Here is a 26,738-nt window from a genome sequence, read left to right on the forward strand (position 1 = left end):
GTATTACAGGTACTGCACTGCAGTGGTTTGTATCATATATCTAATAGACTCCAATTTGTTCATCTCTAAAATTAGAGAGTGATGCTGAAAAACTAGTCCATGCATTTATTACTTGCTGGACTACTGTAATTCTGTCAGGGCTCTGTGTGCCCGGAGGTGAGGATCCAAACGCAGGATTCGTGAAGCCAAATTTCAACAGAAAACCACAGCTTTATTGCTAGCAAGGAACAAAACATGAATAGAACAATGAATACTGGAACCGGAAACACACAGGCAGAATCTGAGGGTACAACGCGACAATGAGCAAGGGCAAACACAGGGCTAATATACACAGAGACGTAATCAGGGAATGGAAAACAGGAGGGAGAAATTATACTAACGAGACAGGGGAGCAGTAAAACTGAACACACTGACAACAGACTGGGACTATCAAAATAAAACAGGAAACATAAAACAGATCACAAAGACCCAGACTTAACACTAAACTAAATCTGTAATAATATCAATAATCAAAACAGTATCACTAAATAATCAGAACATAAATCATAATTCAGAAAAAAACATCAAAACCTAAGAAACAGAAAGAGCTGGGTCAAACTGATCCAGAACCGTGACAAATTCATTATTATCAGTATGTCCTAAAAACTCCCTGAAAAGCCTTCAGTTAATCCAAAATGCTGCAGCAAGAGTACTGACAGGGACTAGAAAGAGAGAGCATATTTATCCTATATTGGCTTCCTTTCATTGGCTTCCTGTTAAATCCAGAATTGAATTCAAAATCCTGCTCCTAACATACAAGGTCGTAAATAATCAGGCCCCATCTTATCTTAATGACCTTATAGTACCATATCACCCTATTAGAGCACTTCGCTCTCGCACTGCAGGCTCACTTGTTGTTCCTAGAGTATTTAAAAGTAGAATAGGAAGGCAGCCTTCAGTTTTCAGGCCCCTCTTCTGTGGTACCAGCTTCCAGTTTGGATTCGGGAGACAGACATTATCTCTACTTTTAAGATTAGGCTTAAAACTTTCCTTTTTGCTAAAGCATATAGTTAGGGTTGGACCAGGTGACCCTGAATCCTCCCTTAGTTATGCTGCAATAAGCATAGGCTGTTGGGGGATTCCCATGATGCACTGAATATTTCTTCTTCAGTCACCTTTCTCACTCACTATGTGTTAATAGACTTCTCTGCATTGAATCATACTTGTTATTAATCTCCCACTGTCTTCCTAGTGTCGCCAAAGTGCTTGCTCATAGGGGGGTTGTTGGCATTTTTCTCTGTTCGTATTATTGTAGGGTATACCTTACAATATAAAGCACCTTGAGGCTGCTGGGTCTGTGCTTCCACAGGCCCCGCTAGTTTAGAAACGTATTCCTCATGAAGAAAGCAAGACAGAACATCTTCAACCTTTTACTTGCTAGCGAGGGAAGGCTGGTTGGAACCAGGCTCTTGGAGCTTAACGCTCCTCACCTGTCTCCGACCAACTCCTTCAAAGAGCAGCCCTCCTCGTAGCCTTTTATTCTCATAACAGTTACAGTTTACACAACACAAGCACCTCCCCTCGTAAAACCCCCCTATGGTTACAAAAGACAAGGCACTGTGTGTGTGTATGTGTGTGTGTGTCTCTGTGTGCGTGACTTCCTGATCACAACTGTTTTAACAACATCCTTGGTCAAAAGAGGGTAATCTCTCCTACACCCAATATATGGCTCAATTTCTCTATTGGTTCACCATGCACAAAACAGGTGAAGCCATAAAAGGGCAGGAAGTTTACCAAACAACAAACAGAACCTTCACATGGGATGTGTCTGTGATAAAACACTAGAGCCTCCCCCACAACCTCGACAGGCTGGGGAGGGGGACAAAGGAATGTCTTTGATCACACAGTTTGAAACAATGTAGAGATGGTAAGCATAAAAATGACAACATTTAACAATTCACTTTAATAGAGGAAAGTTTGGGTAAGTTTGTAGGTCCGTCATATGCAGTGTTGGGTAAGTTACTTTAAAATAGTAACTTAGTTACATTACTAGTTACTTCTATCAAAAGTAACTCAGTTACTTCAAGTTACTCGTTACTTTCAAAGTAACTAGTTACTAGGGAAAGTAACTTTGGTTTTACTCAGAATTCTCTTGTTAATGTGTTGCTTCCACAACTTTGCCAGTCTTCTAGCTTGCTTACTTGCCACAAGTGCACTGTGCCACCTACCAATAGAAAGGAAAAGATAATGTGCATATTTCCACGAGAGAAATCCCACGCCTGGACCGTCATTGACTGCTGCCATGATTCTAGCCTACGTCACAGCGTCATGTGCGCCTTTTACATCCAACACAAAAACTGCAGTCGTGGTGCTTTCGATTGTACTCAGAACTCGGAAATTCTGCCTTCTGAATAGGAAGATGTAAGTAAAACCAGACTGCAGATGAGCTGCATACAGGGCTGGACGGGGACAAAAAATTGGCCCGGGCATTTTGACTAGAGACCGGCCCACCATTATAGGAAAAATCATAAAGCCTTGAATGAAAACAAACACTGTTGTGACAGTGATGTACACTGTTTTGATGGTATATATGCATCAATCTATCAATCGTTTCTTGTAAGATTCAGATAATTATTTTTTAAAAGCTAGACATTTTAAATGAGAATAAGAAAGAAAAGTATTTCTTTGTGCCCACCTCTCCCTGTTAATGCCCTACCTGGCCCCCCTGGCAAAACTTTGCTAGATCCGCCCCTGCACAGTTACCAGCTGTCAGCTACCTAAAAAGGATCCTGGGGTTATCTGTTTCTCAGAATCAGTTCATAACTTCCCTTCAACTCATTCATGTCACCTAAAAGGTAAACCTGTTTCTCCATCACCTGTTCAGCTCTGATGATTCAGTAAGGACATCTCCTGGTTTCATCTTCATGTTTCCCTCTCACCAGATAACCAAACCGATATCATGACCAGCAGCTATTTTGCAGCTGTGGCTCCAGCAAACATCAGCTGATACTAGAAATTAATATTAAATAAGTTCTAACAACAGCTGATCAAGCTTAAACGTGCTGCTGTTGTTTAACGCGACATCGGCTGGTTTCCTCTTTCTGGCGCAAAGTGGGCGATAAACAAACAAGAGAGCCGATCAGCTGATCATTGATCAGTTTTCATGATTGAAGTAGAAACGGGAGAGGGAGGGGGGAGAATGAGAGAAGAAGAGGCAGCTGTGCAGCAAAGACACAGAATAACTCCAGCTTTGTGCCTTTTTCATTGTAGCTGAATTACGGGACAAACTGTTCCTTTTCAACTCAATAAGAAACGCGTAATATTTTCTCTGGAATACCAGACGGGACGGTTGGCAACTCTAATAACTTATGAACAAAATAAAGTTCAACATTAACTTCATAGCACCCACCCAGCTGTATAGAAACTCCGTCATGCTAGCTAGCACGCAGTACGGAAAAAGTCAGAATAACGAAAATAAACTCCACCTAAACTTGGTTTATATCTGACCCAGATAGACTGCAGGTCATAACTTCTTACCTGAAGTTCAGTTCACACTTGGACCGGCGGCTGCCTCGGGTCTCTTTTCCTTCTGCGTCCCCTTTCCTTCATCCACCTGCTGGCCTCCACCACTTGCTAATGTTACTGAATCTGTGGAAGCTCCGCGATAGCCACCACACGAAGTAACGAGTAACGACCCTATCTAAATCCCAGTAACGACTAACGCGTTCCTGATTTTGGCATAATAACTAGTTACCGTGCTCGTTACCACAATAATAACGTAGTTACTGTAACGCGTTACTTAATAACGCGTTAGTCCCAACACTGGTCATATGCAGTGTTGGGGAGTAACGGAATACATGTACCGCCGTTACGTATTTCAAATACAAAATATGAGTAACTGTATTCCGTTACAGTTACCGTTTAAAAAGGTGGTATTTAGAATACAGTTACTTTGTTGAAATAAATGGATTACACGGTGGTACTTTCCTGTTTCATATTGTCGCGGGTCAGGACTGTTTGGGTTTTGTTTGACAGCTACGTTCTGTTGTTCCAGGTGGCAGCGTTGCGGTTGCCATGGTTACAGGGTGACGCTCTCTCTCTGCGTGTTTCCTGGGTGAGAGAGCGCCTTTTTGTTGTTGTTGTGCTAAGCTAATAGGCAGAATGCTACAGGTATAGCTCTAAAGAATGTAGCATCATAGGCAGTGTAGTCCGTGCTGCAGGGAGAATAGACTGCCATACACGTTATGTGTCTGTGAGCGAGGGAGGGAGAAAAAGGAAAAGTACGAACTGTCATCGAGCAAAAACGGGAGCTGGAAGCATGTAAATATAATAATAACCACTGCAGCCAAGAAGAGTGCCTGACGAGCCCAGTTGTAAGTAAGCTATTAAGACTCGGCTGTATACCGTGTTCGTGTTTTCCTCCAAAAACAATAAGTTCCTTTGGAGCAGCCGTTCAATGCCTCTCTTTGTCTCTCGCAAGCAAAGTTGACCCAGACAACAAAGTAAAGCTAGTTTTTGGCTACGAGCCCGACACAGAACCCACCGTATTAGCCAGAGGTCCCTTTACTACGGTCGGAGCCGCGGACCTTCAGTAACAGTAATAAATCACAGCAATAGTACATTCACGTAGTTGTAAACAGCATGATAATATATTAAGTAATCCAAAGTATTCAGAATACGTTACTCTCATTGAGTAACGGAACGGAATACGTTACAGAATACATTTTGGGACATGTATTCTGTATTCTGTAATGGAATACATTTTAAAAGTAACCTTCCCAACACTGGTCATATGTAGACATAACAGTGAACACCATCCCCGCAAATACCCCGGCCATGGAAGCACATTCATTTTCATTCCACTTGTCACATGTACACCACTTTGTATTGGTCTTTCACGTGGAATTCCAATAAAATTGATTCATGTTTGTGGCTGTAATGTGACAAAATGTGGGAAAGTTCAAGGGGGCCGAATACTTTTGCAAGCCACTGTACATCATATCAAGAAGGGCCTGAGTAAATCTCGTTATCTCAGCTGGACATTTGTCAAAGCTGAGAAGTCACCTAAAGAAAGCTCCAGGCGATCCAGAAGACAAGAAGGACTACTGCTGCTTAAGCAAAAGCTCTCAGTGATCCCTTGTGTGTCAGGAGTATTGGAACCGGTCAGACACATTTTCTCTAAACACTGCATCTCTGTGACTTTCAAACCCCAAAACACGCTGTTCCAAAAATTGGTCCACCCCAAGGATCCCCTGGCACAAAAAGTAATATAGTGTACGCTGGTCAATGTACGTAGAAAATATGTACTTGATAGGCTATACGTTATAGATAATTGCTCAAAGATGGCAAAGGTGTTCTCAATGTATAGTTCCCTTATGCTACCTATACCTCTGATTTGTCAGGCCTCAAATTTAGTATCCAACAAAGATGGTATAAAAATGTGGTTATTACTTATTGGAGAATAGGCAAAAATATTTTGAATGCCCAAGCATTTAATGTGCAGAGATTGACTGATGATTATATTCCTCTTCACATTGTTAACTATAGTCAGGATGCACATAGTAAGGCAGGGAGAGAATGTGGCCTACTTGTATTAAATTAAATCGGGAGACACATTGGGGTGAGCCATTTCAGTTTTTTAACCACAGAGAAGTGGCATTTAAGTTGGCAGCCCGGTAGTATGAGTGGAGGTTCAACAGAGACAGTCCACCAAACTTTTTTGGTCTTTCTAGAAATTCTCTTTGTGCACTGGCTTTTTGTTCCGTATAAATGGGGAGATAAAATGATTAAATATTTTGAAAAAGGATACTGGTATAAAGACAGAAAATCTGACAAACGATCCCTGTTGGAATGGTCTGTGTCCTTGCTGGTAATCTTAGGCCTTAGTCACCAGCACCTTCTTGTGGCCATGAAAAACTGATGGCTGCAGAGTGACTTTACTGAATGTTTTTGAGGTGCGGAACCAATTATAGACAGCTGATTATCAACGTGGCGTTGATTAGTTCATTATTGGAAGTCCAGGAAGACCACAATATGTGAATTTTTAACATTGTGTGTCTGACAAGAAGATCAGCAACACGGACACCACAAGGGACCGTCCTCTCCCCTTTATCTTCACCCTCTACACCACAGACTTTAGCCACTGCACAGAGACCTGCCATCTTCAGAGGTTTTCTGATGATACTGCTGTGGTTGGATGCATCAGTGAGGGTGATGAGACAGAGTACCGGGCTGTGGTTGACTCCTTTGTCATGTTGTGTGAGCAGAATCATCTATAGCTCAACATGACAAAGACCAAAGAATTGATTGTGGACTTCAGGAGGACCAGGAAACCCTTGACCCCTGTTTCAATCCAGGGGGTTGATGTGAACATTGTGGAGAACTATAAACACCTCGGAGTACACATACTGGGCAGGGTTAAAAACACTTGCACATCATTGCAAGGCCATTGCACAGGTCGGAATGAAATGAGAGATATTATTAGAAAACTGGTGTAACTGGATGGCTTAAAGTTGTGGGTGCAGTGCCAAAACTTGGTCTTTTGACTAATATTCTTATTCTAGGATTATTGGGGGGGGGGGGTTATTGATATGGAGCACCCCTTCTCTCCCCATGTTTTCTCAGCAGTATGCACACAGAGCATTCATGTTTATTGCATGTATTTCTCTTGATAGGTGCCATTACATAACATGTCTGTCAAAATACAATTATCAATTGTGTTGATGTTAAGGTTAAATTAACTTGTGGAATATTCCCAGGTTTGCGCTTTTCTCTACAGACACTCAAAGTAAAAATTAACAATACAAACATATCAGAAATAATTCTCTGTCCACTTAGTGCGATGTTTAATATGATATCAAAATGCAATAGCATTTTCATTTTTAATGACTCAGATCTGTAACACAAACATAAGTGTTCTTCTCCACTGGCTCGACAGCAGTTGTGGCATCAGTTGCAAAGGCAGATCACATTATTGTGGAGGAATTTTGGTCCACTTTTCTTTACAACATTGCCTCAGTTCATTGACATTTGCAGACATCTGTTTATGGGCAGCTGTCTTATATTTTTGCTACATTAATTTAGTTGGGTTGATATCAGGACTTTGTCCAGGCCATTGTAACACTTTGATTCTTTTATTTTTCAGCTTTCAGCTGGAGATTTCCTGATGTGCTTGAGATCACTCTCCTTTTGCATGAATCAGCATGTGCCAGGAAGAGGAATCATCATCTCTCCACCACTTGACAGTTGGTATGAGGTGTGTGTGCTGCTACATTGTTTGTTTTTCTCGGAATTCTCCACTCTCCACTTTGAGCTCATCTGTCTAAAAACAACAACTAAAATGTGTACAAAAGTGGAAAAAGGAGAAAGAATGTAAAGGAAAACAGAGAAAGTGACATTATTTTCAGCTCCTACTTGTAGGTGTTTTTGGGATCAGATTACATTTTGTAACCGTTTTGTGTGTACTACTGCTACTGTTCTCTGATGATCTATAACTCAGTTTCCCTCTCTTGGGTCTCTAAATTTTCGAGATTAGGCTGGCACAGATGCTGGAAACGCTACAAAATGGAGAAAAATATTTGGTCATTATTTAAAACTTTTAGAACAATTCTAAAAAGCTATTATCATTATAATAATTTCTATTGTGTTAAAAATTACCCAGTAAACATGAAAACCATACATTTTTATTTAACTATATATTTAATGTTAAAACACAAATAAAGCCTGTTAATTTCTTTCTAAGTGAACAAGCTTTCAAATTCAGAAATGGGTAAAATAAATATTTCCCACACTGTATTTAATCTTATACCACAATCATCCCACCTGACTTAGGGTCCCAGTCCCAGTGCCCAACCTATACAGGGCCCATCCTGGAACAAGCAGGATGGAGGAGAGGGCCAGTATCCACCCCAGCACATATGCCCAGGATGGGTAGATGTACCACCGATTAAAGGTCAGAGGCTGGTACTCGATTAAAGAACATATAAAAGAGCCCTGAGAAATCAAAAGGAGATGGTTTAGTTGTTGTAGAATTTTGTGTTAACATCTTAGCATTTAAAGCCCAACTCACCAGTGAGACCAGTGGTGTGAGGTAGAGCCAGCAGAGTTTAAAGAAGTAGTTGGCTCGTGTTCCTGTCATGTCCTTTATTATGTCATATAACTTATCTACCCCTTAATAGGAGAAGAAACAAAATAAACAACGTATAAAGATCACACTTGGTGTCAATGGAACTCAAAATGTGGTCATAAATATTTTGTACTTGTAAATCAGTTTCATATGTGTAAAAAAGATTTGTATGTGTAATAAGAATTTGTGTGTGCGTAAAAAAGATTTGTATGTGTAAAAAAGATTTGTGTGTGGACTTAGCCAAAAAAAACCCTGCAAGTTACAAGTACGAATTTTGACCCTACTTTTCTTCCTTTCATCTGATTGGTCAATGTCATGTCAATCACAAATGTAACAATCCAATCAGAGAACAGATGGGTTTGGCTGTCGGAGGGGCGCCTTTTTGAACTGCAGGTCCTTGAAGGGTAATACAGTTTGAAGCTGGAGGATCTCTATATAAATATCCGATAGCAGCTAGGTCCCCTAACTTTCAGCAGCTGTTGAAAGGATAAAGTTGTGGTATGTCAGTGGTTGGAAATACCATTATTACTTTAGGATTAGTTTAACACAAAGTCAGGGCTGACCCGGGACCATTGCTGTGAGTCACAGTGCGCAGCATAAAGGTCCTTTCACATCGGACGCAGGATGTGCTGCTAATGCTAACTGCTAACTAAAAGCAAAGGATCCAGAATTTGTTGCGCTGGCTGCTGGGCTCTGTGGGTTTTTGCAGCAGCTCTACTTGTACTAGATGCACCTGCTCCTTGTCTTTTCTATCTCTGACTTTATGTCCTCTACAAGAGTTTCTGTTTTTTTGCTAGTTCTTCAAATATTCAATAAAAACATCTATGCTAATTCATAACGAAGAAAGCTTTGTAATGAAGACTGTCATTTCCAAAACACTGCCCGCCCCCACCCCGCGGTCCGCAGCACTGTTGAAAAGGCTGTGGAAGTCCCTATATTAAACACGTAGACCTTTTTTTTGGCTAAGTCCACACACAAATCTCTTTTACACATACACAAATCTCTTTCACGCATACACAAATCTCTTTTACGCATACACAAATCTCTTTTACGCACACACAAATCTTTTTTACGCACACACAAATCTTTTTTACACATACAAAAATCTCTTTCACGCATACACAAATCTCTTTTACGCATACGCAAATCTCTTTTACGCACACACAAATCTTTTTTACGCACACAAATCTCTTTTACGCACACACAAATCTCTTTTACGCACACACAAATCTTTTTTACGCACACACAAATGTTTTTTACACATACAAATGTTTTTTACGCACACACAAATTCTTTTTACACATACAAAACTGATTTACAGTTTTGATGTACAAAATGTTTATGACATATTTTGAGCCCATAGGAACGCTGTGGATGTATTTTTTTCACATAAAGGTTAAATGACAGCCAAAGGAGTCATAATCAGTCATGTAAAGACTCCATTATAATGTCCTCACAAGTGTCTGCAAGATTTGCTTCTATATATGAGAACATTTCCCTGATCATGTCATCATTACGACATCATTAGTGTGAGATATAAAAAGAAGAGCACACCTACCAAATATCCAACCCAGTGCCAGAGTTTCAAACACACATAGAAAGAGGATGCAGGCTCCATTACAAGCATAGTAGTCAAACAACTGGAACACAAACACCCCTCCCTAGAGACAATGTCACAGATATTTATTTTGTATGCATTTAGTTTTGTTACTAAAATCTGAAAATTAGGATATGTAATATTTAATATTTTCTTTCAGACCCACACATACATTTCCAAAACATTTTTTGGCAGTGATACATTACATACAAACCTCAGAAACCATGACAACCTGAGAGAAGAAACATATCAGGCAGAAGAGAAGGAGAAAAATCTCCCTTCGGCCGGTCCTGCGCAACACTTTGGGAAACATATCAGTGAAGGACGTCATCACCACCTCCATGGCAACAAACTGTGCAGAATGGACAAAACACACTGAGTAAATTTCAAAGCATAAATGCAATGTTCCAAAGCGGTGTGTGTCTTACTTGTGTATCCAGACCCAAGAGAATGAGCATAACAAAGAAACAGATGGACCACAGTTGAGGTAGGGGCATCATGGCTACAGCCTGAGGGTATGCAATGAACGCCAGGCCTGGACCTGAAACACAACATGACGGAACACTAAGCTCCTTCTAGACAAAACATGCAAGCCAGAGTCTAATGTTTGTGTTTTAGTTTGTACAGGTTGTACCATGTAATATAACAGCGGGAAGGCACAAAATTAAACATTTACCTGTGTGTGCTCATGTTGACTTAGGGCAGTGGTTCCCAAACTTTTTTTGCTGGGCCCCCCTTTTTGTAAATATTCCCCCCCCCCCCCCCACAAGCACATTCTCCAACCACACACACCCATATTTTGCTCCATTATTATTTCACACCTCAAACATTTAGTAAACAATTAAGCAAATACAAGTAATCTGCAGGTAGTAAGAATAAACGACTAACTCTTTTATGCTGCGTCCACACGTACACGGGTGATTTTGAAAACGCAGCCGTTTCGTCTACACGTAAACGGCGTTTGGAATCACCGAAAACGGAGATTTTTTAAAACTCCTTTTTTGGGTTTACATGTGGATGAGGAATACAGAGTTTGTCACGCAACGTTAAAGGTATGTGCCTTTTTCCACGTCACGCTGTGCGCCACGTTATTGTTTACATGAGATGAATTTACATGCTTACATACACATGCAGTTACTGTCCCTTTATTTAGAAAGGCAGAGGCGTCACGGTGTAATTATTTTACATGTAGTTGTTATTTTTTTCCTGTGTAATAATATTCAACATTTCTATCAATACATTTTTCAAAAAATGCCTCTCTGTGCAAAATGGGTTTAAACACATGAACAACTGTGGGATACTGTTTGTCCGTGATTTGAAGAACCCAGCCCTCTCGACGCAGGGGAAACCAATTATGCAGGGAGACCTACCTTGGAACTTGTGCAGGTGAAACCAAAGGGAAGATATGCTTCACCATATTTTCTAGTCTTTGGCTTAGAATGAAATTGGTTTGGAAACATATTCAGCTATGCTTCATCTCCTGCTTTGCATTTGTGTGGGCGCCCTGTGCTAGCAGTGTCCAAGCGTTGTTTTGTTTTTTCCCTTTTCATGCCGCGCCATTTGGGGGGCGCGGCATGAAAAGGGAAGGACATGAAAGGGAAGGGAAGGACATGAAAATGTCCTTCAGTATCAGCACAGATACTGAAGGACCCGTCCCATCCCGGCAACAAACTGTTCCAACTTCTGCAATCCAGTAGAAGGTTCCGCATCATTCAGTCAAGGACAGAGAGACTCAAGAGGAGCTTCTATCCCCAAGCCATCCGGGCCTATGTACAACGAAAAGGGACCCCAGACCTGCTCAAAAATATCTTCTCTCCCTTTAATTCTGTACGTAACCTGTTCATATAATGCCATCTTGGACATTTGTTCAGACCATTCCCTGAAACAATAGGGGCTAGATGACTTCTAGCGCCTAAGTATTATCCTGCATCCTGTTATGAAAGCCAGACGCATCCATAGTCCCTGTCTTCTAGAGAGGATACTGTTGTCAGGTAACAGACCCAGGACACACAAAGCTGGAGACTTAGAACAATTAAGAAGATTAAAAATATCTTTCACCAAGTTAATGATCCCGTCCCACAAATAATCATTTTTCCGGCATGCATACAACATGAACTAGGGTCCCAGCTTCCTCCTGACATTTCCAGCAGGTGTCACTGTCAGCAAGCTTCAACCTGACTAATTTACTGGAAGTCCAGTAATTTCTGTGAAGCAACTTGTATTGGATAAGCTGAGACTGTGCTTCAGGTGAGCAAACATACCATGATGAAACCAGCTTCTTCCAACTATCCTCTGAAATCTGAATTCCCAGATCCTTCGCCCAGCACTGCCTAAGCCCCTCCAAATTGGGAGAGTGTGCCTCTCTGTAGATCCTGTAGAATTTGGATGCCCTGATTCTATTGATACCCAGAGCTGCAAACACCTCCTGAATACTAGATGGAGGGTCTGGGTTATTATTCAAAATGGCTTTAATACAGTGTCTAACTTGAAAAAAACCTCCAAATTTCCCTTGCATCCAGATTAAATTCTTGTCTGATTTCCGCAAATGATTTCATGCCAGTCTGCCCAAATAAATCCCCCACCTGATTCATACCTGCCCTAGCCCAGCCCTCCCACCTGACCGGTTTCTTACCAATTAATATTTTCTTATTATCCCAGATAGAGGCTCTAGAGGTAAGATAGGGGCTAGTGTTGATAAATTGGTGACCTCTAAACCAGGTCTCTTGTATGAAACCCAATACTGGATCTTTAGACGGTACTGGTCTTCCCCTCTGAGTGAGGAAGGCGTCTAAAGACGAGGGAGCCACAAGACTTCCCTCAATCGCAACCCACGGCTTCTCCGTAGGGGAGTTATTTATCTTAACTAACTGAGAGAGAGAGAAAGCATAATGATACCAGACCATCTTGGACAATGCCAACCCGCCACTGTCCTTAGCAGCATATTATTTGGACCGATTAAAAGATGACTTTTTGCCTGCCCACACAAAACCCTCCACACATGTATTATAAAGCTTTAGCAAGTTATGTGGGACTGCTATAGGTAACATATGGAGAAAGTACTGGAATTTAGGAGTAATAATCATCTTCACCAGGTTAATTCAGCCCAGAAGGGACAGATTTATTTTGACCCAATTCTGCAAAAGCGGACGAATGTTTTGAATCACTGGGAGATATTTACTTGCATTATGTTATCTAAACCAGGGGTCAATTTAATCCCCAAGTAGGTCAAACCCTTGGGCATCCACTTGAACTGCCATGAGCTCCTAATGGCTGGAGGACACAGTTTAGAAATGGGCATAGCTTCGGACTTAGACCAATTTATGGTGTAGCCAGAAATTGCAGAGAAAGAATCAATAATTGAGGAGATTGCAGGAACCGCCTATTCTGGGTAACTTGATATCAATAAAATTTCATCTGCATACAAAAAAGTTTTATGTTCTTCTTGACCCATATCCACCCCTCTGATCTGCTTACATTCACGTAGTGCAATAGCCAGAGGCTCCAAAAACAGGGCGAAAATGAGAGGTGATAAGGCTGAACCTTGTCTAGTGCCCCGACTTAATGAAAAGGAGGGTGACATTATCCCATTGGTAGTAACTGTAGCCATTGGATCTGTGTATACCACCTGAATCCACTGCCTGAAAAAAGGACCAAAACCGAATCTCTTCAACATATAAAACAGAAAGGGATACTCAACTTTATCAAAGGCCTTCTCTGCATCTAAGGAGAAGGCGACGACGGGATCTAAATTATTCCTGCTCTTCCAGAATATATGCAATATCCTATGTAAGTTATCTGCAGAACTTCTGTTTTTCACAAAACCGACCTGATCCCTATGCACCAAGCAAGGAAGAACCTTCTCAAGCCTCAAAGCTAGTATCTTGGTCTTTTCGTCCACGTTGATTAATGAAATTGGGTGGGAATTCCCACAATGCTGTGGGTCTTTTCGTTTTTTGTGTAATAACGTGAACACTGCCGATCGTATACTAAGTGGTAATCTCCCCCTTTGAAACGCGTCTTGATACACAGACAGTAGTCTTGGAGCTAATTCGCTCACAAACACCTTATAAAACTCTGATGGAAATCCATCATTGCCTGGAGATTTACCCAATCTAAGGCTACCAATTGCCTGCTTAACTTCAGCTAGTGTGATCTTACCTTCTAATACAGTTCTTTGGTCTTTGGACACGCTGGGAATTTTAATAGAAGAAAAGAAATCTGACAACATCTGTTCCTCCATTGGAAGTGTAAAGCTCCTGATAGAATTTAGTAAAAGCATCATTAATTTCTTTTTTACTGGTGGTCAACTTATTATTATTACTACTATCAAAGATAGATGGTATAAGGTGCTAGATTTTATCTGCTTAACCCTGTGTGCCAACATTTTACCTGTTCTCTCCCCTTGTTCAAAATACTTTTGATTTAGGCAAAACATTGCATATTCAGCTTTTTTCTGCAGTATGCTGTTCATCTCAAATTTAAATTTAATTAATTTGTTCCACAATTCCCTCTCTGGGTGCAGCATGTGCTGTTTTTCGAGCTCCTTGATATCCTGTTCCAGCTCCATCAGCTTGTCCCTCTCAGCTTTTTTAATCAAGGAGCTATACTGGATAAGGCGCCCCCTCAGGTAGGCCTTTAAAGCATCCAACATCGTCAACAGAGCCCACATTGCACACCCAAAACTCCTTCATCATTTCCCTTATACATTCCCAATGACCCTCATTCTTCAATAATGAGTTATTCAGACGCCACCTAGGTGACGGTTTAATATTATCATTACCAGAAAGAACAAGGTCAATGGGAGCATGATCTGTTACAGCAATATTACCAATGGAGGACCCAATAGTTTGACTCATCAGAGAGCGAGACATCAGAAATTAATCTATCCTAGAGTAGGTTGAGTGAGCACCTACTCTAGGATAGATTAATAACACCGCACAATGTTACAGACTTCGTGAAAAAATTGTGGTTGAGGTGAATTGGGGGCATATATGTTGACCAATTTCACTTTCTGCCCCAGTAGACATGCATCCAAGACATGCATCCAAGACCACCCATCTACCCTCCTGATCTGAAATCCAAACCCTCCTGAAAATCCAAATTTCTTCTGATCAATATGACCACCCCTCTTTTTCTAGCAGAAAATGCACTAAAATAGACTTGAGCCACCCAACCTCTTTTAAACTTTAATGATTCCACCTCATCAAGATGGGTCTCCTGAATCAGGGCTATATCTGTCTTTTTCTGCTTCAAGTATGTGAGGATTTTCTTATATATTCCACGACACTATTTTACATAACTCCATGATGCCACGCGAGGCAAATTATTGTACAGATTCATCCAGAAGAAAATCCCGTTTACCCATATAGCAATCCTTATAGCCAGATACATGAAACAACCCAGTGGTCCAGAAAATAGGTCTGTACGGAACAGTAGGCACCACAACATAGAAACAAACAGCAAAACAAAAAAAACAAAACAAAAAAAGAAAACAGAAGAAGCCACTAAGAAATTGCTTAACCTCAGCTCGGTTGGAAAACTGATGACGCTGGTTATTCACTGAAAAGGTCATAACAGCAGGAAAGCGAAGGGAATATCCAATTTTGCGCTGTTGCAGCAGACGACGCACCTCGTCAAACTTCCTGCGTTTTTCTTGTACCTCCTGCTCATAATCCTGGAAAAAATGGACTCTCATGCCTTTCCAGACGATCTGCTTCTTTTTTCTGGCAGCCACCAGTACAGACATCTTGACTTTATCCCATAGGAAGCGAATGATGATGTGTCTCGGTCTGGAATCCGCAGCTGGCATCGGAGGTGCTGGCCCCACCCGATGGATTCTGTCTATTTCGTACCAATCTCCCATCTCAATGTCCAGAGCCTCGGACAACAGATTCTTCATGCAGTCCTCAAGATTACGGCCTTCGGTTCGTTCTTTAACACCCCATATTCTAATATTCTGGCGTCGTGAAAAACCCTCGTGCGCCGTTACTTTTTCCTGCAGCTGCTGGTTCTGTATCCTCAAGTTCTTACTTATTGAGCTTGCTTTAGCCTCCTCATCCTCCAAACGGGAAATTCTTGTCTCTGTTTCGTCCACCCTAGCACCTAGGCTATTCACAGCTTCCTTAAGAGACTCAATTCCACCTTTCACCGCATTCATGTCTTGCGCTACCTGCTCAAGCAGAGATCTTATAGAAGTCAGCTCGGCCGCCACACCATCTTGGGAAGAGCACCTAGCATCAGCTCCATCAGGTGCCTCCGCCATAGTAGCTAACGAAGTAGACTGAGAGTTGCTGGTTTTCCCTCGCGAGGTAGTCGGGTGGTTGCGCGTGAAGTAATGACTCTTCTGACTCATTCCACAGAATTTGCCAGGACCAGAACCAGAATAAATCAAATGACTGGCTCTAACTTATTTTTAACGAGGTTTAGGGGGAAAGGCGTGCGCAGCTCCAACTTATGCTGCCATCTTATGTGGACGTACCACGTGACTCTAGATTGTCTATTCTTATTTAATTCACTTAATGTACAGAATTCACCTGCTTGCTGCATACATGCTACTACTGCACATTCACCTAATGCAGCGGTCCCCAACCCCTGGGCCTCGGACCGGTACCGGTCCGTGAGTCGTTTGGTACCGGGCCGCGAGAGTTGAGGCTCAGGTGTGAAATGTATGGTTTTCAGGGTTTTAATCGGTTTTCAGCGTTGTTTTGTTATCGTTTTTATCGTTAACTCGGTTTTCCTGGGTCTTTTCACGTGTGTTATCTTCTTTTTTTCGGTACCAGTACTAGTTTTATTTTGTTGTATTTATTCGCAACACCTTAAAGGCCGGTCCGTGAAAATATTGTCGGGCATAAACCAGTACCTAATGTATATATTATATATATAATGATCTTCCTCTACCCCCCCCCCCCCTTTTTTTTTTTTTTGCACAAGTCAAGGAACGTGTCAGGTTACATTTCACTGTGTATTATACTTGTATAACTATGCATGTGACAAATAAAGAACCTTTATTGTGTTTTAGTCTATTGCCCCCCTGGGCCTGCTACTGTGTTCTGTGAGGAATTAGACATTATTTTACTGCTATTGTTAATCATCATCATTACCATTACATTAATAATACAATCTACAGCATTGATATTGTATTCAGGTATTTAAACATTTTGGTACCCAATTAGCCTTTATTACAGGTGCAGTTATAACCACTCTAAACTGTTGAGTTGAATCTATAATCTTAAATGCTTTTGAATGCTTGTTATAATCTTAAATGTGTACGTGCTGGCCTTCTGTCTGGTGGAAAAGGTTACAAGGTTCAGCTGGTGAGGTGAAACTGAGTGCATTTCATGATGACACACACACACACACTCACACATTAGATAGACTCATTTATAGGTGAGAGGTTAATCATGTTTGCTTGTAACTCTAAAATTGTCTCTGTAAAAGAGGAATAGTTTCTTGCTGTCTCTGCAAAAAGAGGAACAGTTTGATGTTCCAGACGGGAAGTGAAAGTCAGAATGTTGACAGGAAGCATCTGCTGTGGAGACGGAGACAATGTTATTTTAAACTGTGTTAAGTCATTGTGGTTTTGAAACCTATGTATGACCTGTATCTGATTGACGTTGAAGGGGCGTAGTAAATTTAAGCCCTGAAAGGTATAAAACACCTGCTTATGCTCTGTAAGTCGGGGATCGGCGCTGTCTGCGTACAGTGGCGGTCTTCCCCACGCGTGTCATTAAAATCATCGTTTGACTCCACCCGGCCGGACCAGTGTTGTTATTATGGAAGTTGATTACCTCCTCTACCCCTCCTCAATATTGAACCTAACAGTTCGTAAATGATTTTATGGTTTTATTTTTTTATTATCTTCTATTATCAAGTTGGAGAAAGTTTTCATTCTTGGGGATTTTAACATTCATATTGATGATGCCTCATCTAACTCTGCAGCTGAACCTTTATCTATATCTGATTCTTTTAACTTTGTCCAATACGTCTCTGGTCCAACCCATTTAAAAGGCCATGCCTTGGACCTTGTCTTTTCCTGGGACCTCAACATTGGCAATGTGTTTGTTGAGGATCTACATTTGAGTGATCACAAATGTGTATTTTTTAAACTCAATTTTAGCTCTAAACAAACCCCTGTGAAGTTAAAAACTCATAGACACATAACAACTGAGACTACTGCTGAGAGGTCCTTGAGTCCTTGGGTTGTGAACCTTTTTAATGTTTCTCTTCAGACTGGGGTGTTCCCCAGCTTTTTTAAACATGTCATTCTGGAACCAAGGCTCAAAAAACCCAATCTGGATCCAACACTACTTCGACATTTTAGAAACTCCCAAACTCCCATTTATGCCAAAACTCTTTGAGAAGGCAGTTGCTGTCCACTTTACAGCATACTTGGAGAAACACAACATCTTTGACCGTTTTCAATCTGGGTTCCGTAAATTGCATTTCACTGAGAAAGCACTACTAACGGTGTGTTCACACCGAACGCAATAGACGCGAATAGAGCGTCAGGTTTACATGTAAAGTCAATGGAAAAGCGCGATAACACGCGATTGCGGGTCCTGCGAAAATTCGGAAGCAGATTTGCGTCGCGAAAATGCCAAAACGTGTGAAACACGTGTCAGTGTAGCGCGTCTGGCACGTTTGACTCGCAAATAAAACCACGCGCGTGAGTTTTTGTGTTGCATTTTGTGCATACGCGCATTTCGCGTCTACCGCTCGAGTTGGAAAAATCTGAACTCCAGCGTCAAATCGCACCGCGACAACCAATCAGCCTGGTGACGTGGCTCTGACCTAGGTCAAAGGGGCAGATCCAGCCAAAGCCCATTTTGTTTATTAATAAACAGTATACAGTAGTCCCGCTGTTCATCCGTCACTGCCTCGCCTTTTCGCTGATTTTTTTTTTTATTGCACCATACAGCTTTCAACAATGCGCATTGCATTCTGCAACCCAAATGACAAATCTCCTCCGTGTCGTGTCTCCTGCGCTTGCCAAACTTATCATGTTTGGTTTTGATAACCATCACGTCCAATAGAAAAAAACAGCACAAAAACACTCATAACTATGACCCTCATTCGGAAATAGACACCTGCACCGGGAGCAAAAAAGGCGCACAAAAGTGGCGCCGCAGACGGAGAAAAAGCGCGGCATAATACTTTTACGTTTTAAAATCGACAAAGGTTTGCACTTTGAGAATCAACTTGTGAGAACTGTGACTACTGTTCATGTGCTGCAATAAATGAGAGACCACTGTATATAATAATAAGTATATAAGTATATATAAGTATATAATAATATAATATTCTCTATGACTATTGTCTTCAACCTGTTAACATTTAATATTGTCTTGATAGAGTCAAGTAATCATGCAGCAGAGTCCTCCCCTGTCTCTTCTCCTGGCTCCCCAGTCCCTGGTCCCTCAGCTCCTGCTGCTGCACCCACAGGTATGAACATCAAGCACTGATAGCTTTTTACTTGCTTGAATTCCCTTGTGATCACCTTTACTAAATATCTACAACCAATCTGTTTATATCCTGTTTTTTTCAATTTTGAAAATGAAAATCTAGTAGCAGCCTTCTCATTACTTTGTGTTGTTTTGTGCTGTGTTTTACAGGCCCACAGAGTAGGACAGCTCGAAGGCGGGCGAGGGACGGGTCCCAGGACGGTCCATCGGCGGTGGAGCTGGCCATCCTGGACTCCCTAAAGAGGCCACGCCCGTCTCCAACAGAACATTTCCTCCTCGGCCTTGTTCCTGTTCTGGAGAGCATGCATCAGACACGAGAATTCGTGAAATTTCAAATTTATAAATTAGCTTTTGAAAACAGCACAGTTGTGTTAAATTTGGAAACATTGGACCCTAATGATCAATAGTTTTCTGATGAGGCAGCAGGCTCTCCAGGGCAGAAACAATGTTCTTATTTTTCCTCCTCCTTCTCCCTGAGGCTCTTCCACTCCAAGCTGGGTCCTTTTTATTCCTGTCTCTCTGTAAATAGTTAAATTTCATATATTTATGTTTAATGTTTTTGTTACTGAATTTATATATTTTATCAAATAAACATTTATAATGACAAATGTCTCTGTTCTACTACACAGCAAATATTGGCACCCGACTTGACACAAGTAGAATTTATTTCATATTATACTAATGACAAAACATACTAATACAGTGGGATGCAAAAGTTTGGGCAACATTGTGAAAAGTAATTATTTTCCTGTACAAATCATTGGTTGTCACAATAAAAATTGTCAGTTAAATATATCATATAGGAGACACACACAATGATATTTGAGAAGTGAAATGCAGTTCACTGGATTTACAGAAAGTGTGCAATAACTGTTTAAACTAAATCAAGCAGGTGCATAAATTGCCAACACAAAAAAAGAGAAATGAAATAAATATTTAGTGTATATCAATGTGTGTGTCTCCTATATGATATATGTAAGTGACATTTTTCATTCTAACAGCGATTCATACAGGAAAATAATGACTATTAATAAGGTTGCCCAAACTTTTGCACCACACTGTATATAGGAACATAGTGAAGACAAGTTACTTAAGAGAGTAAAAAGAGGTTAGTTTATTTTGGAGTAGGGCTCCATTTATTAAGAAAAATTTAAAAAGACAGGAACACTCTTTAGAGGTTTGTGGGTGGCTCTTAAAAGAGCCGTTGTGGGGAAGTCACTCGGACTTCAAACAGGCTACTCCTTTGGTTGCCAAGACACAGCTCCCTCCGCCGAGAAGTGAGCCATGAATTTCTCCCTCACCAGGACAGCCTCTCTGGAGGAGTTGTTTGCTGGCAAGGAACCTGGACAAAATTGTTTAAAATGAGTATTATGTGTACTGCAGTTATAAAATACATTATTAAAATTCCAAATTCCAAAACATAAATCTTACATAAAACATTTTGTAATTATAAGGATAATTACATGATATATATTAGATATAATCTAAAACAGTCTGCAGTGATTATATACAAATATTCAACTATCCCAGAATTAAACCAGGTCTAAATAAAAAGGAGTGAGTATCACTACAAAGGTTAACTCAGTGGTCCTAATGCTACAGTTTGATATCAGCAAACACCGAGCGCATACATTGATATGACACCACAGCCATGCTATCATTGCAAACACTGATAACAGCATAAATCGAATTAAATCGGGACTTGATGAAACCTTCTGAGTATCACTAGAAATATTATAAACAGTCGTCTCCGTACCACAGTTTGCTATCAGTAAACACCGAGAGCATTCACTGTTAGCATAGCACATCCATGTTAGCAGTGTATAAATGGATGGTTTAGCATATATTAGCACAGGTATCAATAAAGGACTACCATATTAAATACTTTTACTAACCTCAGGCAGATGGACAGGCGCTCTGCAGGTGGGATTGAGCACCTGTAATTGGTGTCTAGGTGGGCGATTCTGGGACCGACGCGGGAAAGCAGGTCCTCAAACTGGCCGAGTGAAAGACGGTGATATCGCTGGAATCGGCCGTCATCCAGGCGCAGCTCCTGGAGCAAATGGTGAAACTCACCAAACTGCTCACGCCTCTGGAGGACCTGATGGACCCAGGTACGGCGAGGACGTCTTTTACGCCGCTGCTCTGCTCTCCACAGTACATAGAGAAGGGAGACTCTCTCTTCAAGCGCTAGCTCGTCAGCTGCCATCTTGCAAAGATACCGTCTGGCACAACTTCCTCCCACATTTCCGGTTCAAGCGCAATGGATTTTTCTTGGACACGCGTTGAGGCGCGAATGTGCACGCGTCAAATTAGGGGCGTTTGGGGCGTTTTTGTTCGCATCCATCGCGTTCGGTGTGAACACACCGTAAAAGTCACTAATGATATTATGATGTCAGCAGACTCCGGAGAATACACAGTCCTAGTCTTGTTAGACCTTACCTCAGCCTTTGATACAGTCAATCATACCATCCTGATAAAAAGACTGAGAGACCCAGACGGAATGTCTGGCTCTGTTTTAGACTGGTTTTCATGTTATATAACTGTCAGGAGATTTTTATTATTAAGACATTTTATTATTCATTATTGCTGATATTACTAAAGCTAAAAGTGTTCATATTTCTGTTTGCACTCAACCAGCTGCACAACTAACTTTCTGCATTTTGCATCTATAGGAAATTGCTTACTGTTAGACTATCTGACAGAAACAGGAAATCGCCGTTTAAGAATAGATGTCGCCTGCGCACCGTTATTCTGAGAACAGAGCATTCTAAGAAGTCAGCGCAGCTTGCTTGACTAGTTAAGAATGTTACTTCCTCAGTTGTATGTTTCATGCTATGTATAAATAAATGCAGAAGACTGCTGCAGGGTGTGAGTCTCAGCCGAGCTCTCACCCGTGCACGTGAAACTGTTACTGGTGTTTGAGTGATCTTTATTGTACCTTTTCATTATTAAAATACAAACTCTTGACAATAACTGAAAGGAGTTTTAGTGTGTCTACTATTCATTTAAGCCTGCTGAAGTTCATAAACTCTCTGATCTGAGTGACTGTTTAACCAACATTAAACAATGGTTGAACAATAATTGCTTACAGCTAAACCCAGCCAAAACAGAAACTTTGATTATTACACCAGACAGTGCAATACCTGATACTAAATGGCGACTGGGTCATTTAGGTACCTCACAGAAACATATCATTAGAAATCTGGGTGTTATTTTTGATGAAGCTTTTTCTTTGGAGAGACATTTAAATCAGATAGAAAGAACCTGCTTTTTTCACTTGAGGAACATTTCAAAACTTAGATCCATTGTGTAAACAAGTGAAATCGAGATGATAATACATGCTTTTGTCTCTACAAGTCTCGACTACTGTAACAGCCTGTTTACTTGTCTAAACAAGAAAGGGCTGGCTCGTCTACAGGTTGTTCAAAGCTCTGCAGCGAGGCTACTGACCGGCTTGAATATCCTGCCTCAACACCACATGGAAGCTCCTATCAGGCATCAAAGTGCCTAAGATGAACAGGTCCATGGTCTATATTTGAGTGGGGCAAATATGGTAAATGGACTGATTCTTATGTAGCGCTTTTCTACTCTCCCAGAGTACTCAAAGTGTACTTGCCACATTCACTCAATCAGACAAGCACTTTTTCTATACTTAGTGCTTTCTAACTACATTCACACACATTCATACTCCAATGGATGCATCGGAGAGCAACTTGGGGTTAGTATCTTGCCCAAGGTCTCCAGTCTGACAGTACCCTCTGAGGATCTACTAGATGATGTGAATGCAGCACTGTGTACAACACCTACTGTGGCCAGAGATGAGCAGTAATGTGTTAAAAGTAACACTTTATTGCAGGGGCGATTTTAGCCCAGTTTTGGAGGTGCTTCAGCACTAGGGATGGGTATCGTTTAGGTTTTATCTGATACCGGTGCCAAACCGGTACTTTTGAAACGGTGCCGGTGCTTAAACGGTGCTCAAACCGGTGCTTAAAGAATGGAGAATACAAAATTGGTCCAAAAACCTCTCATGTTCAGCTGTTTTTTTTGTAAAAAGATAACAATGTTAGCCTTTTCTGCAGCTATAGGGCATATATGGTATCACTCTTGGCTGGAAGCAGTGCTTAAACAATGGAAAAAACAAAAACTTTGTCCAAAAACCTCTCATGTTTAACTGTTTCCCACTTTTTATTTGGTCATTTTAGCCTTTTTGGCCAGGGTGAAGGGAGTATCTGCCATCAAACAAGAAGACAGCCGCATGTAGCTATGATGATGTTTGCTAGTTCACCTTACATGCATTAATGTAATAACGTGGTTAGCCTACTCAACGTAAATTATACACGAACAACATTAAGCTACTCACGCAGAGAAGAACGGCTGCTGCTGCATCATCATCCTCATCATTTCTGCTACACTGGCAGGGCTAGGGGCCAGGACTTTACTCTTCAGCTTTTTGGGGGATGTTGCTAACTCTTCGTCCGATAACAGGCACCACACCTGCAGTAGATGCGCTCGGTGTGAGGTCTCGCAGCAAGCTATCAAATACGGCGCATTTTTCGGCTTTTAAAAAAAACGCTATGCGTCGCCAGGTGTTTCATCGGATTTCAGGTGTTACCTCCTTTCCACAGTATCACCTTAAAGCACTTGTTGCAGGCTGCTGAGTTTGCATCTTTTGCTGTGAAGTACAGCAAGACTTTTGACCGCTTCGCCTTGGGCATTTTTAACCTGTAGCTCTGCTCTAAAAGAACGTACGTACCTGGACCCGCCTACTATCCCCGGAAACGTAAAATGATTGGCTAGAATTCAAAGTGTATCACATCTCAGGAAAAAAAAGCACCGAAATAAAGCACCGAAATGTGCGCTGCTTTTCGGTCTGGTTACTACCGTTTATATCAGAACCGGTGCCATCATGGCACCGGATACCGGTACCCATCCCTATTCAGCACCCCCAAAATGAATCAAAGCACCCCCAAAGATGTCTTACTTTTTTTGAAAATATTTGCTGTTTGTGGGACACACTACTAAAAGTATAAAAAGCATACAGTACTTAATTGAGATGGAACATTTTAACAACAAAAGTGTAGATAACCCCTCCCCCCTCCCAAAATGGTTTGTTCCAGCTCGGCTCTCTCCTACTCGCTCTAGCGCCGTTGCTGCCAGAGCTATGGTGACTGAAACGCAGCGGAGCAGAGGTGGAAGTGCCTGGCTTAAAACAGGACATATTAGCTGCATTTAACTTTCAGTTACTCTTTATATAGTTAGGTAGAAGTCAGACCATGTTTCTCTTTAACTGAAAAACATTACACCAGGTAACCTGCTGTGTTGAAAATAGGGCTGCCACGATTAGTCGACTAGTCACGATTATATCGACTATCAAAATCATCGACGACTGATTTAATAGTCGATGCGTCGTTTGAAGCTTTGTAAGATCATAAAAGACGCAGGAACAAGTAGTAGAATTTAAGAGTGTAATAACAGACTGAAACAGAAGATGGCAGCACTGCATGTACAAGGATGCCAGCTGCCGTTAAACCCCGAAGAAGAAGAAGGAGCTGTGTCCCAGAATTCATAGCGCAGCCCAGCTCAGTTTCCAACAATGGTGGCAGCTAGTTAGTTTTAATATTACTCTTATTATTCTTTCTGGGTCACAAAATAAACGTTTAGCATATTTTCAGGCGAGAATGTAGCTGTGTAAACCTCAAATATCTCCTCAGTTTATCAAGACGCCACATATTTTCAAAAGCGCTCCGACGTTTTCGGAGACATCTGTTACCCACTAGCTTGATAGCTAGCCGGGGGCAAGGCTCACTAGAGCCCGTGAGACTCCTGGCAAATTGTTTTCAAACCCACTGGGTCTTTTGCTACTCAGGTTAAACATATATAAGTCACTTAGATAACTTAAAAATGTTATTGTTTGGCTTTTTTTTTAGTATTTTATTTGTTCCTGAGTAAATCGGTTTGGCTGAGATTAAAGTTATAGTTTTTACACAGCTGAATAAACGTCAAGCAGACAACTGATTATCAGAAGTGTGAGATGCTCGAGAATATACTCCGGTGTCCCGTTATATTTTAGATAACAATGAGTTTATTAAACTTCACCAAAACAATCTGCAAATTTCATTCAAATTTAATAAACTATCATCTTGTCTTTATTTTTAGTTAGCACATACCTTAAACACTTAAAGCTGTAAGCTAATGATAGTTATATGAGAGCAGATGCATGCTGGTGCAATAAGCTGTACGCTGTACATCCAATGGATGCATGATCTAATTAGTTGACTAATTGCAAAAATAATCGGTGACTAGTCGACTATCAAAATAATCGTTTGTGGCAGCCCTAGTTGAAAACGTGTTTTCCGACGATGTTTGCTCTGTAGTAAAATTAGCGATATTTGACTGCCCTGTTGATCTCATTGAAATGTATACAGCCTATTTAAAATCTAAAACTTAACATTGTCCGTAGCCTGCTGTTGTTACCACTGTCCTGTTTGAAATGTAATGAGAGAAACTGGTTATTTTGCCATATGTGCATGTGCCGATATTGAACCCAAGGTACTAACTAGTTAACTGACTGGATGCCCATTAACCTTATAACTCCTGTTGTGTGTGTGTGTGTGTGTGTGTGTGTGTGTGTGTGTGTACAGATTGTCAGTCCAAAGAGGGAGAGAGGAAAGAGGGGAACATGAGGACAAAGTACAAGATCAGGAAGTACCAGGTAAGAAAACAGACAGGGAGTACTAACAGGCAAAACAGTAACTGTTTAACTGGCAAAGAAAAAGAAAGACAAACAACTAATACAAACAACTCATACAATCTGGAAGTTGTGTTCTCCCTATATTAAAGCTGCTATACAGAATCTGCAAAACAAGCTGGGTTGTCAGCCCTGGCACTGCATTACCATATTGAGCTTCAGTCAGAGGAAGTCACGGTTGCCAAAGACTTTATAAAGCTCAAGAGTGAGGCTGGTGCCATTCCAGATATGTTAACATTGTACAATCTTCTGGATAATCAGATCTTCCCCAAACTGAAAACTGTTATTCAGGTTGCCCTAACAAACCCAGTTAGCAGCTGTAGCTGTGAAAGGTCTTTTAGTGTCTTGAGTCAGCTCCATACCTGGCTGAGAAGGACCATGGGTCAAAGCAGACTCCAGCACCTGGCTGTGATGTCAGTTGAGAAAGAGATGCGTGAGAGACTTGACCACCAAAATGTGATAGACAGATTTACCAACCTCAAGGTGAGGCGACATAGGTTAAAAGAAAAGAAAAAAATCTGCAGAGCCATAGTAGTATCTGCAGTAAAGATCTTTTCATACATTGTATACATTGTACCGAAGGCCAAGTGTTTCCATTTTCTAATAATATTTTGTATATTTCAAGGACTCTTCTATTTTTGGAGTGTATTTTTTATGTATCTGTATTGTATTATACATACACTTTAGAAGTGAATCTCTGTCCAAAAAATGCACACAGTTTACTTTTTACTCACTATGAGCATCATTTATCAATTTTCCCCAGTAATTAAGGTTAGGATATGTATTTTTTTAAAATTCCAATCCATTCTTCTTTGGCAGCATTTT

The 26,738-nt window shown here is 41.0% G+C and overlaps 2 protein-coding genes across 2 annotated transcripts in view; both read right to left on the minus strand.

Annotated features, from left to right (window-relative positions):
• s100p (S100 calcium binding protein P) overlaps positions 1-26,738 on the minus strand; it is a 320,093-nt gene that overhangs the window by 221,235 nt on the left and 72,120 nt on the right. The window lies entirely within an intron of this gene.
• LOC146491290 (sodium- and chloride-dependent GABA transporter 2-like) lies at positions 512-10,457 on the minus strand. The gene is made up of 6 exons (XM_085151119.1): positions 10,130-10,457; positions 9,916-10,053; positions 9,663-9,765; positions 8,048-8,148; positions 7,801-7,971; positions 512-7,535 (listed from the first exon to the last, which is right to left on the minus strand). Exons 1-6 carry the CDS (start codon positions 10,199-10,201, stop codon positions 7,467-7,469), a joined length of 654 nt encoding a protein of 217 aa, XP_085007245.1. The 5' UTR covers positions 10,202-10,457; the 3' UTR covers positions 512-7,466.

Source organism: Neolamprologus multifasciatus, chromosome 23 (genome assembly GCF_963576455.1).
Source record: "Neolamprologus multifasciatus chromosome 23, fNeoMul1.2, whole genome shotgun sequence".
NCBI lineage: Eukaryota > Metazoa > Chordata > Actinopteri > Cichliformes > Cichlidae > Neolamprologus > Neolamprologus multifasciatus.